Here is a 19,979-nt window from a genome sequence, read left to right on the forward strand (position 1 = left end):
TTTCTGCACCTTCCTCCTTTTTTTTTTTTTTAAATGATGTATGCCTGTGTATTTGGCAAAAGTCCTTTTCACACACACGGAAAACGGAGACTACAGGCATACCTTGTTTTGCTGTACTCCTCAGTACTGCCATTTTTACACACTGAAGGTTTGTGGCAATCCAGTCTCAAGTCTATAGGCACCATTTTTCCAACAGCACTGCTCACTTCATGTCTCTGTCACATTTTGATAATTCTTATAATATTTCAAACTTCTTCATTATTATTGTATTTGTTACGGTGATCTTCGATGTTGCTATTGTAATTGCTTTGGGGTGCCACCAAACACACCCATATAAAATGGTTAATTTAGTTGGTAACTGTTGAGTGTGGTCTGACTGCTCCACTGACCAGCTGTTCCTCCCCCACTAGTCTCTCTCTCTCCTCAGGCCTCCCTATACTCAGAGACACAAAAATACTGAAATTATTAGGCCTACTATACCCTGTAAGTGTTCAAGTGAAAGGCTGCGCATCTCTCATTTTAAATCAAAAGGCAGAAATGATTAAGCTTAGTGAGAAAGGCACGTTGAAAACCGAGATAGGCTGAAAGCCAGGCTTCTTGTATTAAACAGTATAGCCAAATTGTGAATGCAAAGGAAAAATTCTTGAAAGAAATTAAAGGTTTAAAGCTACTCCAGTGAACACGCAAATGATAAGAAAGTGAAACAACAGCCTTATTGTTGATATGGAGAAAGTTTTAGTGGTCTGGAGAGATCAGCCACAATGTTCCCTTAGGGCAAAGCCTAATCCGGAGCAAGGCCCTAACTCTCTTCAACTCTATGAGGGCTGAGAGAGGTGAGGAAACTGCAGAAGAAAAGTCTGAAGCCAACAGAGGTTGGTACATGAAGTAAAAGGGAAAAACTACCTCCATAACAAAAAGTGCAAGATGAAGTAGCAAGAGCTGATATAGAAGCGACAGACACCAAATTATCCAGGAAATTAAGGAGTTGAGATAATTCATGAAGGTGGCTACACTAAACAGATTTTCAATGTAGATGAGAAATTCTCTTCTATTGGAAGAAGAGGCTATCTAGGACTTTCACAGCTAGACAGGAGAAGTCAATGCCTGACTTCAAAGCTTCAACAGACAGATCGACTCTCTTATTAAACATTGATGCACCTGGTGAGTTTAAGTTAAAGCCAATGTTCATTTACCATTCTGAAAATCCTAAGGCCCCTAAGAATTAATGCTTAATCTGCCCTGCCTGTCCTCTACCCATGGAACCAGAGTCCCGATGACAGCACATCCGCTTACAACATGGTTTACTAAATATTTTAAGTCTACTGTTGAGACCTACTGCTCAGAAAAAAAGATGACTTCAAAAATATTACTGCTCACTGACAATGCCCCTGGTGACCCAAGAGCTCTGATGGAGAGGTACAATGAGATTAATGTTCAAGCCTGCTAACACGATATCCACTCTGTAGACGATGGATCAAGGAATAATTTAGACTCTCAAGTCTTATTATTTAACCAACACATTTGGGGGGCACCTGGGTGGCTCAGTTGGTTATGTGTCCAACTTATGATTTGAGCTCAGGTAATGATCTTGCGGTTCGTGAATTTGAGCCCTGAGCTGGGCTCTGCACTGACAGCATGGAGCCTGCCTGGGATTTTCTCTCTCTCCCTCCTCTTTCTGTCCCTCTCCCACTTGTGCTTGTGGCTCTCTCAAAATAAATAAATAAACATTAAAAAAAAAAAAAAAAAAGAAGCACATTTGGTAAAACTGTAGCTGCCACAGATTATAATACTTTTTCTAATGGACCCGGGTAAAATGAATTGAAAACCTTTGGAAAGGATTCACCATTCCAGATGGCAATAGGAACATTCATGATTCATGGGAAGAGGTTAAAAAAAAAAAAATCAACATTAACAGAAGTTTGGAGGAAGCTGATCCCAAGCCTCATGGATGATTTTGGAGTTCAAGACTTCAGTGGAGAAAGTAACTGCAGATGTGGTGGAAATAGCAAGAGAACTAGAATTAGAAATGGAGCTTGGGGGCACATGGGTGGCTCAGTGGGTTGAGCATCTGGCTCTTGATTTTGGCTCCGGGCATGATCCAGGTCACGGGATGGAGCCTGCGTCCAGCTCCTCACTGAGCATGCAGCCTGCTTAGACTTTAAGATTCTCTCTCTCTCTCTCTCTCTCTGCCCCTCTCCCCCACTTGCATGCTGTTTCCCTAAAATTAAAAAAAAAAAAAATTCTCTTTCTCTTTCCCTGTGCCCCTCTCCCTGGCATGTACGCTCTCTCTAAAAAAAAAAAAAAAAAAAAAAAAAAACAAAAACCAAACCAACCAACCAAACCAACCAACCAAAAAAGAAATTGAGCCTGAAAATGGGACTGAACTGCTGCAATCTCAGATAAAACTTTAATAAATGAGTAGCTGCTCCATAGGGACAAGCAAAGAAAGTGACTTGGGGTGGAAAAGTGACTTGGGGTGAAGATGCTGTGAAGGTTGTTGAAATGGCAACAAAGGATTTAAAGTATCACATAAACAGTTGAGAAAGCAGCAGTAGTGTTTGAAAAGACTGACTCCAATTTTGAAAGAAGTTATACTGTGGCTAAAGTTATCAAACAGCATAACATGCTACAGAGAGATAATCTGTGAAAGGAAGAGTCAATTGATGGAGCAAATTTCATTTTAACAAACTGCCACAGCCACACCAGCCTTCAGCAACCACCATCCTGATCAGTCTATCAGCAGCCATAAATGCTGAAGCAAAACACTCCACCAGCAAAAGAAATTATGATACACTAAAAGCTAAGATGATGGTTAGAAATTTTTAGCGATAAAGTCTTCCTAAAGTGTATACATTTGTAAAAAAAAAAGAAAAGAAAGAAAAGAAAGAGAATATACATTTGTTTTTATTTAAAAAAAATTTTTTAATGTTTATTTTTTTAGAGAGAGAGACAGAGAGAGAAGGAGACACAGAATCTAAAGTGGGCTCCAGGCTCTGAGCTGTCAGCACAGAGCCTGATGTGGGGCTCGAATTTACAGACCACAAGATCATGACCTCAGCCGAAGTCGGACGCTTAACCGACTAAGCCACCCAGGTGCCCCTACATTTTTAGACATAATGCTATTGCATACTTAACAGACTACGATAAAGGATAAACATAACTTTTATACGCACTAGGAAGCCAGATAATTCATTTGACTTGCTTTACTGGGATACCAGCATTATTGCAGCAGTATGGAACAATAACTCCTAAGTATGCTTGTAATAAAAAATGATACTTAAACATGATTTAAGAAAAAAATCAGACAAAAAAGGGGTTTATCATAAAAAAGCTATAGTTTCCCGCAGAGTGCTTCTGCTTCTAACAGACAACTAATTTTAACTATTCCTAATTTTACTGTCTTGGGTTGTTATTTTACATCTCTAAATGTTTTACACTTCTATTTCTTGATTTATCAACATCAGACATTATCTAGTGACTTTCTCCTCTGACAGGTTAAATTATAGCAACTTGTGCCATCCTTCCTTTCCACAAACAGCTATTCTTGTTTCCTTCATTGGTCACCTCTGCAATCTTAACTACTTATTAACTCCTTCCACTCAATCCCCCACCCATTTATGCACTCACTCATCTGCCTACTATATGGACCACGGACCACAGGACCATGGAAAGCCCTTCCGGGAGGCCTAATTTAGTACTTCACACATTTAAGTGCCTAATACGTATTTTATGCCAAATTAATCATGTGATTTTGAGCTGAGACTGGATGACTAGAAGGAGCCAGCCATGTAATAGCTGCTGTGCCACAGAAGTGGTTCTTGACTTCTTGGTAAGACAAGAACATTAGTGTTCCTCATGGCTCCTATCCTAGTTTACTTCTCAACTACTATCACCTGCACCTCTACTTTCACAATAACATTTCTCTCTAGGACAATTCTAAATGTTGAAATTGGTTTATATTATTACATTAGAAATCCGAGTATCAAGTGTATTACTACTATTTTCTGCAGGACTAAGTGTGTCATAGGGCAACCCCTTCTATTCTCATAACCTGTCTGCAACCCTGCCATTCACTTTGCAGTATGTCTATACCAAGTTTGGTAAACTCTTCTGTAAAGAATCAAGCAGTGAATATTTTAGGCTTTGAGAGCCATAGGTCTCTGTGGCATGAACTCTGTCCTTACAGCATGAAAGCAGTCATAGACAAGATGTGAAAAAGCAAGGCTGTGCTACAATAAAACTTTACTTACAAAAACAGATGACAAGGTGTAGTTTACCAATCCCAGTATATAACTTTAATGTTATTGTGACCAGATAATATTATTTACCTTCTAACCCAACAAGTGTGCTATGATTATACTTCCTCCTATGTGCATCCAAAGCAATGACCAATACCTATGCCTTTCAAAGTAAAGTGCTTCTATTATAAAATATTATGAACTAAGTATATTCATAACCCAGCTTTAACAAGCATCAAAACATGGTCAGTTATGTCTTATTTGTACCTCTCTCCAAGCCCCCAACCTCCTTAATTTTGAGGTAAATCCCAAATATTTTTTTTCTTATTTTCTGTCTTTTTTGTTTTTTCTTTAATTTTAATTTTTTAAAATTTACATCCAAATTAGTTAGCATATAGTGCAACAATCATTTCAGGAGTAGATTCCTTAATGCCCCTTACCCATTTAGCCCATCCCCCCTCCCACAACCCCTCAGTTTGTTCTCCATGTTTATGAGTCTCTTTTGTTTTGTCCCCCTCCCTGTTTTTATATTATTTTTGTTTCCCTTCCCTTATGTTCATCTGTTTTGTCTCTTAAAGTCCTCATATGAGTGAAGTCATATGATTTTTGTCTTTCTCTGACTAATTTCACTTTACTTTCTTTTTATTGGTGACTTCTTGAAATTTACCTACCCTATTAAATTTTTTTTTTTTTTAAGATTTTTAAGTAATCTTTGTACCCAACATGGGACTCAAACTCACAACCCTGAAATCAAGAGTCACATGCTCTACAAGAAGCTGGCCTGCATGTAAATTAGAGTATTTATACTATGGATACTGGAAAACACTACAATCAGGGCTTTTAAAAATCTCCACTCCTCCCTAAAGCTAGCACTGATATCCTTCCTTTCTTTTCTTGGGTCCTTATGCCATTTTCATTCAGTTATTATCAATCTAATAGGGTTGCAAGAAGGAAAGAAAACTAACATATTTGATTAGTCTATTTTTAATCAAAAACCTGCTTTCCCTTTTTTTCTCTTTAATTAGGGTTGTGTTACAGCCAAACTATACTACATGGTAGTACACAGTATATCTGGTGTTACTTATAATGGTGCATTTCAAATAGATAGTACACAGAACGGATCTCTTACCTGCATATCCAGTTCATGGCACCTTTGAGCGATTTCTTCCTTTGCTGACAGAGCTTCATTTAGTTCCTCCGTAGTTTTCTTCAACTAGTTACAAACAAAAGAGATACAATAAACATTTCAATATGAAGTAGCAACAGTTAATAATTACATAGGTACAATAAAGAATTAAAACATTTCCATCCCATTTCTTTCTGAGGGGCAGGGAGAAATGGAGAATCCTTCTAGAGAGTCAAAAGAAGGCATTTCTAACTGAGTATCTTCTAGTCCTAAGTCTTGTTTTTTCTGTACTCTGAATCTGGTACTTTCCTCTTATCAAGTTTTCTTACATTTGCCTATCTGGGCTACATGATTCTTGGTAATGTTGATTCTGTAATAAGTGAGAAATTTTACCTTGATAAAATATGCATGTGCTAGAGGATAGGGGTTTCAATAGTTGAAATATATAGCCGATGTATTTCAACCCAAGTTCTTCAGTCATATTAAACCTTTAGTTTGCATAACAGTTTTTAAATTATTATTATTCTGATTCTCAACACAAACCAAACACTTCTAAGTTGTGTCCCATTATTATATCCACTCTAAGTTAGCAAAGCATGAAAAAATTAATTAATTAAAATTAATTAATTTAAAAAAAGAAAAATTGGCTAAAAAATTATAGTGGCTTTTCCTTTCACATGACCAAACTTCTGTGTAATATAGATACAAAAAAATTCATAAAGGTAACAAACTTTAGGGGTGCCTGGGTGGCTCAGTCCGTTAAGAGTCAGACTCTTGATTTAGGCTCAGGCCATGATCTCTGGTTCTAGCCTCCCCCCCCACCCTGGACCCCCCCCTTAAGGGATTTTCTCTTTTTCCTTCTCACTCTGCCCCTCCCCTGCTCACATGCTCACACATGCATTCTTTCTCTCTCTCTCTCAAAATAAATAAACTTAAAAAAAAGTAACACCTTTAAAACCTAACATCACAAAGTAAGGGAAGCAAATTACAACTTGGGTTAAAATCATATGTCCAAAGATTTTCCTACAAAACATTTAGAAACCATGGGGAAGAAATGAGAGAGGGTAATGTGAAGATATCTGTTCACCCTTTGGGACAGATGTCCCAAGTTGGAACATAGAAACTGACAATGTAACTAAGAGTATTCTATTGAAAAGTAGTAATTAAAATTACAAAATAACTTTTGGTTAAAACCACAAGAATACACCACAGAGTTCCTTTAAAAATATAGTACATTCCTTAATGTATTTAAGTATCTGTTGACTGTTCGTCACAAAGATAAAGGGTAAATGGTCTTTCTCACAAAGATAAAGGAAGAATAATGTGAAATAAAAGGTATTTTGTATTATAAATAAATCATAAGATTAAATGCATGCCATTTTCCAGAAAATGCTGTGTGTTAAATGTAGCATGAAGAAAGATATCACTAATGGAAAAAGAAAAATCATGACTAGGAAATACGAATTACAATGACTTTAAGTTAAAGTGGGTTATGCAATATTTTAATTACAAATTACAAATGTAATTACTAATGTGTAATATCCACTAGTAAAGTAGCTTAAACTCTTGAATTTTAGTAAAAAACAACGAATTAAACCAATATATTCTATAAGCAATTTCAAATGAAACATTCTTTTTGTGAATATATAAGGTTTATTCTTTTCAATCTCTGCATGGATAAAAACAATGCAAAATGAGATACCTGGCGATCAAGGTCAACATAGGCATCATTTCCAGCAGAGACAGGAGATTCCTTACTCATCAGCTGAAATTAAGATTTAAATGATTGTAACTATGTGGCAAAAAAGACATCATATAAAATGTACTTACATAACAACACGAATACCCAAATCACCATAAAATTATAAAAATGAAAATGAAAACACAAACATAAAAGGAACATTTTCTTACACATTAAAACTTTTCAGTCTGGAATATTTTTTCATTCTAGAATAATGCCTTCATTTAAAATTACAAGTCTAGGGGACACTTGGGTGGCTCTGTTGGTTGATTTCAGCTCAGGTCATGACCTCATGGTTTGTGGGATGAAGCCCTACGTTGGGCTCTGGGCTGACAGCTGGGCTCTGCCCCTCCCCCCACGCTCGTGTGCACGCTCACACTCTCTCAAAATAAATAAATTAACATTAAAAATAAATAAAATTATAGTTCTAAATTCTTGTGCTCATTTTCACTGTAGGCCCAGTCATAAAAATCAAGTATTCTTATCACTAAAAAGACAAGTCTTTTAGTTTAAGAAGTGGCTACATATTTTAAAACTGACTTTTCAGTTAAAACAAAAAAAAAAAACAAAAAAAAAACAGCAACACAAGTAACTATTTCTAAAGAATAAATATGGTCAACATCAATATAAATCAATATAAGCCAAAATGAATTGGCTGATGTTTATCACACATGCACACACAAATCTATGTCTTAGCCTCTCTCACCCTTGTGTTGCAAAGAGAAAGGATCCATAAAGTGTGAGGGGCTAGGGGAGAAAAAGATAAAATCTGATTGTGACAAAAGTCAGGGGCAGACCCAAATGGTCTCAATTTTCTGTTGCTTCCTTCTTATGTTCTGTCTGAAGGACAAAAGAAAGGGGGACAATTAGAAATGTGGGGATGTTCTGTTGAGAGATTTTATAATTTCAGCCTTTAATCCCAATCTGGAGTGACCTGAAATGTTATGTTCAGCTGTACCTTGTTCTTATCAGTGGTTCTCAAAGTGAAGTTCTCAAAACAACAGCATCACCATTGTCTGGAAACTCATCAGAAATGCAAATTACCAGGTCCCAGCCCAGATGTACTGACTCAAAAACTCTGGGGTTAGGGTTCAACAACATGTTTAATAAAGTCCTCCAGCTGATTCTGATGCATACTGAAGTTTAAGAATCACTGCTCTATATTAATGGGATGAGAAGAGTTCAAAGTCCCTTAGCATAATTAGGGGGAAAAAAAATCTTAGGAAGAGCAAAAAATACTGGCTTCAATGTTTATGCTTTTATTGTGACAATATTAATCAAAAGATTTTTAAGACTTCTTCCAACTGAAAAAATAATCCCATGGTAGAGAAGATATAATTCATTAAAAATATAAAAAGGAAAAATCATTATTTTACCATCTACAATAATCACCTTTTATAATTCTGAAATATTTAAGAAGCTACCAACCATGGGTGTAGCACAGGTCAAGTGAAAAAAACCATCACAGTGTGATAAGGGCTGTGACAGATTATCAAGAGATGGTATCTGACTTGGAGGCAGGTGGCAGAAATACTAGGAGTGATCTCCTCCCCATCTTTTTCCTTTTCCCATTATTGCAGTTAAGTCCTCCTCATAACACAGCAACACTTCTGAACAAAAACCTAGGTGTCCTACACTCTGAACACAACCTTTTGTCATCCCTGCTCTCTCATTCAATTATGTTTAGTTTACGTGCTTCTCTGCTTGAGGTTTCCAGGCCCTCTACCTCCCTTCCTTTCTCCCAGGTTTCCAGTCGGAACCCATCACTTTCTTTCTTATTCTGCTTAGACTTTATAGTAAACATTCTTGTTTTTGTCTGCTCACATTTACTCTTCTTTATTTTGCTAACATCATCTTATTTTCTGCAATCTTCCTCCACTGATTTAGCTTCCATGGTTCATCATTTGTTTAACCAACTACCTTCTCTTTCTAGCCTAGATTTTTCACGGTCTATTATGTTGATAACTTTTGCCAATATCATCACTTCTCTTACGTCCATTCCTTCTTCTTCCTGGCAAAATCTCAATCTAGAATCAATCCAAATACCTGTCTGTTCTGACCATAAATCCTGACTGCTAAGTACTGAGAGAGTAAACAAAAAATATTTTAATCCTAAAACACTATTAATACATAGTTTCCAATTTCAACTGGGACTTCAAAGTTGTCCCCAAAGTATAGTTATGCTTCCCCAGTCAGCAGTCTCTTTATTCCCTTCAGAGATTATTCTAAACCTTTCCTACTTCTCAAACCTCACCAACACCCCCATACTCTTCACCAGGAAACTTTGTCTCCAAGATGAGCATAAGGGGAGGGAAACAAAAACAATATAAAAACAGGGAGGGGGACAAAACAGAAGAGACTCATAAATATGGAGAACAAACTGAGGGTTATGGGAGGGGCTGTGGGGGGGGGGGGGATGCGTTAAATGGGTAAAGGGCACTAAGGAATCTACTCCTGAAATCACTGTTGCACTATATACTAACTAATTTGGATGTAAAATAAAAAATAAAACAAGTTAAAAAAAAAATCTTTGTCTTCAAATAAGAATTTCCCATGTCTTAATCCACAAAATTGGCAACATTCATGCCCATCCTTTCCTTCTCCAATCTTGTAATACAAGTATTGTTCTTCCCATAGTAGGCTAATCCTTTCACTTGTGCTCCCTGACCCAGTCCCTTCCCAGCTTCTCACAGACCCTGTACCATTTATCATCCTCTCTCTTATAAATCAACATCTGTCCTTCTCTTACTTGTGGCTTCTTCCAATTAGCATTCAAAGAATTAAAAGACTTATCATTTACTTGACCACCATTTACATTTCTCCAAAGAATGATCCCATGAAAAGATTCTCAACATCATTTGCCTTTAGGGAAATGCAAATAAGCCACAAGGAGATACCACTTCACACCCACTAGGATGGCTATTATAAAAAAGATGGACATCAACAAGGGTTGACAGGGGAAAAACGGGAATCCTAGTGCTGGTGGTGGGAATGTAAAATGCTACAGCACCCATGCAAAAGAAGTTGGTGCATCCTCAAAAAGTTAAACAGAGAATTACCATATGACCAAGCAATTCAATTTCAACATAGGCAGAATAGGTGTTTTATAAAAAAAACAACAACAAAAAACCAAAAACCTGGGGAGCCTGGGTGGCTCAGTTCCTAAAGCATCCAACTCTTGAGTTCAGTTCAGGTCATGATCTCATGGTTGTGAGATTGAATCCATGTCCATGCCCAGCGCAGAGCCCACTTAAGACTCTCTCTCTCCCTCTCCTTTTGCCCCTCCCCAGCTGTCTCTCTTTCCCTCTCAAAAACAACAACCCATATACTAACATTCACAGAAACATTATTCACAATAGCCAGAAGGTAGGAACAACCCAAATGTCTATCAACTGATGAATGGATAAACAAAATGCTACACATCCATACAATGCATTATTCAGCATAAAAAGGAATATGTATTGATACATGCTACAAAATAACCTTGAAAATATTATGCTAAATGAACAATGCTAGACACAAAAGGTCACATATCCTATGTTTCCATTTATATGAAATATCCAGAATAGGGAAATTTATAGACAGAAAGCAAATTACTGGTTGATGGGGGCTGGAGCAAGGAGGAAATGAGAATTGCCTGTGTAATGGGTGTACAAGGTTTCCTTTTGTGCTGATGGAAAAAGTTCTGGAACTAAACAGTGACAATGCTTGCACAACATTATGAGCACACTAAATGTTACTAACGGCAAATTTCTGTTATATGTATTTTACCATGGTAAAAAAAAAAAAGTCTAAGTCATTAGTACTTGAATAAAGAAATACAAATACAATGTGCCAAAAAAAAAAAAAAAAAAAAAAAAAAAAAAGCCCTTCTTACCTGTATTATTCTATCCAGCTACACCTTCTCCCCCCTAGGTCCAATCAATCACCAAGCCTATTGATTCAAGCTCTAACAATTTTCAAATCTGTCCACCTGTCTCCACCCTGCCATAACCTAGTTCAGGTTTCCGTCATTCTTTGCTGGATAATTATCAAGGTTTCTCAACTGCTCTCCCATTTTCTAACCTGGTTTTCCTCCAAACCATTCTTCTCATCATATGGATTTTCTTAAATACAGACTTCAGTGTATTTTCTCCTTAAAATCTATTCATTGGTTTCCAAAGTCCCAAATCTCTAATGAAACTGCTCAATATTCTAATGACCTTAGGTCTCTGGTTTCATTTCTAAGCACTTCCTACCTCACCATGTTTGCTACAGGCACCTTCTTTCAATACCTCCAACATTCCATGCAGGTCTTGCTTCTCTTGCCACCTGGACTTTAGAACAATTTTTACCCCTTCCTCACGTCATCTCATCCTTCTGTGCTCAGATGAGATGCCACCTTCCCTGAGAAGCCTTCCCTTAAGTCCCCAAGCTGAGTTAGCTACTTCTTGGAGGTCCTCTTAATATTTTCCCCAACATGGTACTTTTCATTTTGAATGCTTTAAATGTACGTGAATTGCTTGGTTAGCCATTTCTCCCATGAGACTTAGACTTTCTGGGGCAAGAGACCATGTCTGTCTTTTTCACAATTGTATCCTGAATGCTTCTGGTGTATCTATAGCTTCTGGTGCATATTAAGGGCTTGACAGTATGTGTTAAATGCATAAAAGGAATATGCACATAAAGACATGTAATCTATTTTTAAAATCTAGTTGTATGTATAATTTTATATACTTTGTTCACGTGACATTTTAAATGTTTTCCCTTTGTCATAATATACTTTTTAAAAATTTTATCAACTACATAATATTCCATGAGATGGAGGTACCCTAAGCTAAACACTTGCTTACTAATGGATGCACATTATTTTCATATTTCTATTAATATAAAATAGCTTGGGGGTGCCTAGCTGGCTCAGTCAGAAGAGCACTGATTCTTGATCTTGGGGTTGGGAGTTCAATCCCCATGCTGGGTGTAGATATTAAATAAATAAACCTTAAAAAAATAAAATAAATAAAATAGTTGGAAAAACACTGTTGTACCCAATCTTGGTCTGAATTTCTAAATAATTCCTTGGGCTAGATATGTAGAATTAAAAATTGCTTGGTCATAGACTTTAATTTTAAAAATATTTCTGATTATAGATGCAAACCTGTTATTATAGAGAAACTGGCAAATATAGAAAAGAATATAGAACATCCAACCACTTGGAGATAATTAACATTTTGCAAGTTTGTTTTCACTCATCTTAATCTCTAACAGAAATGGGATTCTATTGCTCATGTGCTCTGTTTCCCTAGACAAGTCTGACCCATGTTGTTATATGTTTTCAATGCTACATATTATGCCAAAGTATTATTCTACCATAATTTACTTATCTGTCTCCCTACTGCTGAGTTCTATGCTTCACTTTCCCTTTTATAAAATGGGGATAATAACAGCATATACCTCAAAACATTACAATTAATTTTTCATTTTTTTATTGTGGTATGTAGAACCACGTGTAGTTGTAGAACTATTACATGTAGTAGTATGTAGTAGAACATACTATATGTATGAACATATATGTAGAACATAAAATTTGCCATTTAAAATTTTAAGTGTACATTTCAGTAGTATTAGTTATAATTTTAAAAGAGTTAATAGATGTATTTAGTAAGTACCAGCACTATCTTGCACATAGTAGGTGCTAGATGAATGTTTGCTATTACTATTATGTACCTCTGTATTTCAGATCTCCTTCGGATAAATTCCTAAAAATAGAATTGTAGGATCAATTATTGTAAGGCAGAACTGTTAGTGGCTCCTTATTCTTTTTCCTATTTTTGCTTAATAACAGACTCCTCAAATTGTGGTTGGGCTATGACTACCTGGAATAAAGACCACATTTCAGGGGTGCCTGGGCTCAGTCAGTTGAGCAACTGACTCTTGATTTCAGCTCAGGTCATGATCTCATGGTTTGAGAGACTGAATCCCACGCTGGACTTCGTGCTGACAGCGTGGAGCCTGCTTGGGATTCTCTCCCTCTCTTTGTCCCTCTCCTGTTCTCTATCTCAAAATTAAAAAAAGACCATATTTCCCAGTTTCCCTGTGTAGCTGTGTGAGTAATATCTGGCTAATAGGAGTGAGAATTGTTGAAAGTTTACTTAGAGGAAGTGAATAACTATCCCCTCAATCCTTCCTGATGGCTGGAAATGTGAATGTGATAGATGGAACTTGAGAAGCCACAGATGACTCCCACTCCCACAGATGCTCCCACTACCTGGGAATCATATATTTAAGGATGGCAGACAATAAGAAACAAGAAAGCTGGATCCCTCATGACGATAGAATAAAGTCCAGGACCACTTAAGAGCAAAATCTTCTATCTTGCTTAAGAGGTACTCGTTTTGAGGGATGCCTGGGTGGCTCAGTCAGTTAAGTGTCTGACTTTGGTTTGGGTCATGATCTCACGGTTTGTGGGTTTGAGCCCCACGTTAGGCTGTGGGCTGAGGGCTCAGAGCCTGGAGCCTGCTTTGGATTCTCTGTCTCCCTCTCTCTCTGCCCCTCCCCAACTCACACTCTGTCTCTCTCAAAAGTAAAAGAAAAACATAAAAAACTTTTTTTAAAAGAGATCATTGTTTTGATACTTTAATACTCATGACTTAATATCTTACATGATGTAAAAGAATATGACATGATTTTAAGATGTATCAGTTTATCTTCCTACCATCAGAGCTGACTGCTAAAGTGATCTTTTCAAAGCTTTGTTTTTTTGAAACGTCCTGTGTAGTAATGAATTTGGCTGGCCTTTGTCCCGTTACTGGCAAGTAGCCTCTCAATCTCTGGGATTTCCTAACTGATAAAGAGTATCTATGATCTGTGGGTCTCTAGGTAGCTTAAGCTAAAAAGATGAATGACTCCAGTTGGGGGCTGGTCATGCCAGGAAGACCAGATGTATCAGATTATCACTTGATAATGAGCCTGACTTCTGATGGGAAGGAGAGCTAGAAACTGTGTTCAACCCCATGGTCACAGATCCAAACAATCATTCCTTCATAATGAAACCCCAATGAAAACTCTGGACATGAAAACTCAGGTGAGCTTCCCTGGTTGGCAGTACATGTTAATATGCTGGGGGAGTGGTGGTATGCCTTGATACTATGGACAGGTGACAACAGAAACTTTGCATATGGGACTCTCCTAGACCTCACTCTATGCATTTTGGGGGTGGGGGGAGTTGGTTCTGGTTTGTATTCTTCTGCTATAATACTGTCATCATTCCTGAGTTCTGTGAATCAGCACCCTGAGGGGGTAATGGGAACCTCCAGATTTATAGTCATTTGGTCAGATTTTTAAAAAACCACAACTTTACTTAATTTGCATTTAGCATTTTTCATGTTTGTTATATTTTTTCTCTGTCAGTTGCACATTCACATCCTATATTGTTTTCTAGTACCCCTAACAATCTGTTCCCCTTTTATGATCAAAAACATTCTCACATCCTGAGATAAACTGGTTATATTAATCTACATTTTATTTTTACTTTTATAGTTTTATGTTTCACATTTGATGGAGTTGAGGACATGCTATCCCAAAATGTGGCATCCTGGCATACTGAATATTTCAAGCTGAAGGAATCTGAGTAGGTACAGGAAAGATTTCCTACCTTCTCCTGAAGCAGGTCATAAGACCCTCATATGAGAGGTACTCTCCCTATACTCAGATGAAAGAAGCATCCTTATCTCCAAAGATAGATTTTGAAAGGATTCTGAATGAATAGGATATGCTGTTTTCCCCAGGTTACTATCCTTAGCTCAAACCTTTTTTGCCCTATCACATTTTTCCATGATTCTCCACTCTTCATCAAACCTAGCATCAAAACACTCAGGTTTAAACACGCCTTTAGTCTTCATTTCCTTAAGAAGGTTCTGGTGTAATGTTAAACATCCTTTAAATGCATTTGTACCCTTTTTCTTGTTAATCTGTCTTTTGTTAATAGAGGTCCCAGCTGCGAACTTGGATGGGTAGAGGAAAAAGATATTTTTCCTTCCCCACAGTTTCAGTATAAATATTCATCTAGAAACTGCTCTGGGTATGGTTGGAGTTGAAGGCATTATTTTCTGCCAAACAAGAAACTAACAATTAAGTGTGAGGTACACTTCTGGTTTAAGATATGTGTTTATAATGACTTTAGGAATTAGTCTACTATTCCTAGTTCAGTAGAGCAATTTTAAAAATTAGGAACAGTTACTAAATATACCTAAAGACAAATGTTTAAGTTTTAAATAAAAATGAGAAAAATGTATGATTTTTTAAAATAAAAATGAGGCAAGCTATATTGTAAGTGTAAGAAAAAAATTCTCAAAAAAAAATGAGGAGAATCTTTTTTAAAAATCTTTACTTCTGCTATTCATATTCCTATTTGCTCCTTTAATTTCTCACACATACTTAAAGTTCCAACGTACCTCTTGAATGGCTGTCATGACAACATGTTGAACAGATTCCTCCATCATCATAATGGCTTGGATGTACTCTGAAAACAAGAATAATCTGGAATGTCACTGTTCAAGTTAAAGATACTCAAGGGAGTAAAAGGCTTACACTTCATGAATTCTTATAAGTAGTCTCCCATGTTTTGACTCTTCCCAGGAATTCTTAAGTGGTTAAATATCTGCACCACAGGTAAAGTACAGGCTGAAAGTTACAGTTCTTTCTTTAAGAAACCACACCCACCACCCCATTAATTTACAAAGTTTGAGGCTACAAGCTAAAGGTCACAGGAATACAGTATCTCAGGAATGCAAGACAATGAATTGGTAAAGCCTAAAGCCAGGATGGAAAGAACTCCTTATTGCTATTCCTAAAATTTAGAAATCTGTCTTTCACATTATACTTTGTTACAAGTTAAAAAAAATAACTCTGAAGTCTGTGCCTTATGCTTGTGTGACAAAGCACTGCACTGTGTACAATTTCTACCTTAATATTTTCTGCTATAGAATAGAAAAATCTTAATAAACCTGAGAGTTGCTTAGGACAATGAATTAAGACGAAATTATGATAGAAACTGATACCATAAAAAAATAAATATTGCATAACCCTGGACTTTAAAATACACACATCTCTAATAAGCTGAAGTACCAACTTCATCAATCTTACCCTCGCCACTGCCAAAAAAAGAGAAGGATCGCTCAGCTGTCAGTAATGAAAAAGCTGAAAAAAATTATTTCTTGTCTCCTAAAAACAAAGCCCTAGAAGTACTTTTCCTTATTTGCAAATCCAACAATGAATGGAAAAAGTGGCATTAAGCATAAAATAAAATCAACAGGCCAGGTGGGTTCTAACAAACATGGTAAATACATTTTAATAAGAAACATTTAAAAGAATAATTAGGAAATTTTAGTCTCAACCTGCCTCTCCACATACATCCAAAAAATCCTCTCCATATGTACACCAAAAACTTGTCTCTGCACTTCAAGTATTACATGATGGGAGTCTTACTGTGAAATTGTTAAAGTGAACCTACGAGACTCATGTATTTGGAATGCCAAGGTGTATAAAGCTGTGTGTGACAGACAACTTATTAAAAACAAACAAACAAAACCAAAGTATTTGGACAACACTACTAAATTGTGACATTCTGACATCCTGGTTATTGATGCCAAAGATTTTAAAAAACATGTTTTTAAGCAAGTGTTGTTCTTAGGATACTTGTACCCAATCAAATGTGTGGTGACACAAACATACACAACACACTTTAATCACAGGTATTTTCTTAGGACAATAGTAGGAATGTATCAGAACCACTATTTGGGGAAAAAAAAATTCTTTAGTCTGAGCTCGTTTCCTGTTCTGTTTTGTTAATGAGGAGCATCCTCTAAGTGTTGGAATGCAAGGGAGTGCTTGTAGATGTTCTGTTCAAAGCTACTACACACAGAATCCCAGGGCTATGGAGAAAATGGCATAGCTAGGATGACTAACAGCCCTTAAAATAAAAGACTGTGAACATGGAAAAGAAAAAGCAGTGGCACTGATAATGGGGAAGGAAACTTAATGACAGCCTATTGGAAGTGAAGAAACTAACAGTGGGAACAGGGAGGTAAGGAAGTTAGTAAGGTGTGAGAGGGGAAGCGTTAGTTAAGAAGCGGTGTTGCCACGTCAAGGCCCTTCCCCGCGAACACCGTAAAATGCTACATGATAAAATGATGATGACAACTACGTTAATGTACAATTTTTGAAAAGAAAAAAAATTTACAAATCTTGTGTCCAAAATATAAATATATATGATTATTTGGTGCAGATCTATGAGGCAATGAATGAGGTGTGCTATGTCACAGAGTTCATCCTGAAAACAGCTTTTTTAAGGCCAAAATTTATAGCAGGTGAGTATGAGGAGCGTGATTTAAACATGGAGAAACATGGGTTATTGTCCTTGCCTAGCCTTTCACAAACCAGAAACCTTGGGCAAATCACGTTAATACTTAGTTTTCCTCATGTGTATAAAGTATTTTTTTTGTTCTATGAGTACTTAATAAAGTACCAGACAGAAGACAGACACTTAGAAATGATTAGTAGTATGTTTTATATTACTAATATTTGTCTTTCCAATTTTACCACCATTTATTTGCCCTGTTTAGGAAGACAGATGGCCAACATAAATGTATGTTGTCAATGTTCTGAGCAATTGCTCCTTACTTTTAGTAACTGAAAAACTCATCTAAACATAAAAGCTTTTTTATCCGTATAGCACTTTATGGATTACAAAGCAAATACGCATATACAATTTCATTTACTCCTCACGACTATCAGGTTTTGTATCCTCATTCTGCAGATGTGGAAATGGGCTGAGTACCTAGTCCAAAGTCAGTCAGGTAGTAAATGGCAGCGCCGCTTTAGTAAGCCTCACATTACACTGAAAATCTGAACTCAGGAATTCATTTACTTTGATTCTTGGTTCTCAACTATGTTTCTGAAAACAGGGAATGCCCTCTGGATAAATAAGATGTTAAAATCCTGTTCAAAGGTTTCATCATTTATACACAATTTCAAGGGAAAAAATGAATCTAGGTGTTACACAGGACTCTTGGTCTGTGTGAGAATCTGGATAAATATTATGATTGCTTTCCATAGGACTATGGATATAGGTAACATTCTTGTCTTTTCCTGTGATAAATATAATTGGTCAACTCTTAACAGGTATGCTGCTTCCAAGAGTAGGTGAATCTCCTAACAGAATAAGCACATACGAGGTCATTATCTGAATTCAGTCAACTACATTAAATAATTTTCACACACCTTTTAAAATCAAAGCATCTACTTAGAAATTTAATGTGTCTGGAATCTTATTGATAGCAATCTTCTAACTTTTGGCAAAAAACTTTTAGACATCTTAGTAATATATAAAAATCGCAAATGTAGAAAGTTCTCCATTTTAATTGTTAAACTGAATAAAGAAAACTAAAACTTACTGTAAGAGCATGCATACTAAAATCTAACAGGAATGAGGACAAAGAGAAATAAATATATTGTTAGAAAAAAATTCCTGGATCACACACCAATAAAACTAGTCACAGTTTCAAGAAAACAATATTGACAGCTATTAAACTTATCACATTAGAACACCGAAAAGGTATAGACAATTTAAATAAAAATCTGTTTTTGCATTACCAGGAGTGAGGAAGAAGGAATAAGAAAAAAAATCTTTGGGTTTAAAAAGATAAAAACCTCCGTCTTCTACGAAGTTCATACAGTAACAGTAAAACGCTGTGCCCTCATTGTTTGGAGTAGTCCCTATGTACCTTTCTTCTATTTCATCACCCCTCATCCCTTCCTTACTACTCTCTAATTATAGTGGTGGGTTTTTCAGTCTCTCAAAGATAACCTAAGTCATTATGACATTCAGTTTCTACTACTCAGATTACTCTTCATCCATCTCCACATCTTTGCTTAAATAACTTCCCTGGCCCATTACACTTTACCTTCACAGCACTCATTCCCATTCAGACCACACAGTTATTATGTGTGACATTGCTTCCTGCCCTCCCTCCACTCACCAACCTGTTCCACAAGGGAAGGTACCGTGTCTGCTCTGTCTGGCAATGTGCTCCTAGCCCCAGCATAATGCAGGAGTTTGGTAAATATTTGTGAAATAAATCCTTCATACTTGCAATCTAAAGTATCCAATTTTAAGTTCCCAGAGCTAAATTGATCCAGTATAACATTACCATTATTACGGAGATTAATTTAGCTGGACATTTTCCAATTAACAGTAAATTTCATCACTTTCACTGTAGCTAAAACTAATCTACTCAAGGAATTATATAGTCCTGCAGATAGGGAGAGAATCCTCATAATCAAATTTATTCTAAGCTGCAAAACTCTTTTAAGCTTGCAAACAAAGTACTAGCAAAATCATAGAAAATGACATTGTTTGAGGGTGGCCTTGCGAAGATGCTATTGTTTGTACTAGTGATTTATATATAATCTATACAATATATATTCCTTTGCTTAATTATTTTAAATGCATACCCTAACATCAAATAAATTACCTTGCTTCTGTTCGCAGTTCACAGCACAGCCTAAGATGAGCTGAAGCATCCTTCCGAGCTCTGCGGCATCAGAATGTTCCCCAATGAGGTTCACATCAGGAAGGGTAAAGTCATTAATTTGCTGTCCTAAAATCTGAATAGAGACAAAAGGATTAGAACTGCATTTACATTTATATGTCCAAATAAAATATTTGATACAAATTAGCTCATCAGCACCAGAAACTCATTGCTAAGGGCAGAGCTATTACGTCAATTTCACTTTCAATTTCTATTTTTATCTCCTATAAGCTAAATTATAAAGATCTTGATTTACAAATTTAGTCCCAATCTGGTATATGGTATGAACACTGAGAAAAGAAATTGAA

At 36.4% G+C, this 19,979-nt stretch overlaps 1 protein-coding gene across 6 annotated transcripts in view; it reads right to left on the reverse strand.

Moving 5' to 3' along the window:
* The window catches only part of HOOK3 (hook microtubule tethering protein 3), a 114,636-nt gene that overhangs the window by 62,159 nt on the left and 32,498 nt on the right, over positions 1-19,979 (reverse strand). For all 6 annotated transcript variants that reach the window (XM_053216499.1, XM_027071592.2, XM_053216500.1 and 3 more), the window contains 4 exons: positions 19,615-19,747; positions 15,535-15,602; positions 7,067-7,129; positions 5,368-5,451 (listed from right to left, as the gene is read on the reverse strand). In XM_053216499.1, the coding sequence (XP_053072474.1) occupies positions 5,368-5,451; positions 7,067-7,129; positions 15,535-15,602; positions 19,615-19,747 (348 nt within the window). The remainder of the gene's footprint in view (positions 1-5,367; positions 5,452-7,066; positions 7,130-15,534; positions 15,603-19,614; positions 19,748-19,979) is intronic.

Source organism: Acinonyx jubatus, chromosome B1, assembly GCF_027475565.1.
Source record: "Acinonyx jubatus isolate Ajub_Pintada_27869175 chromosome B1, VMU_Ajub_asm_v1.0, whole genome shotgun sequence".
In the NCBI taxonomy this organism is placed as follows: domain Eukaryota; kingdom Metazoa; phylum Chordata; class Mammalia; order Carnivora; family Felidae; genus Acinonyx; species Acinonyx jubatus.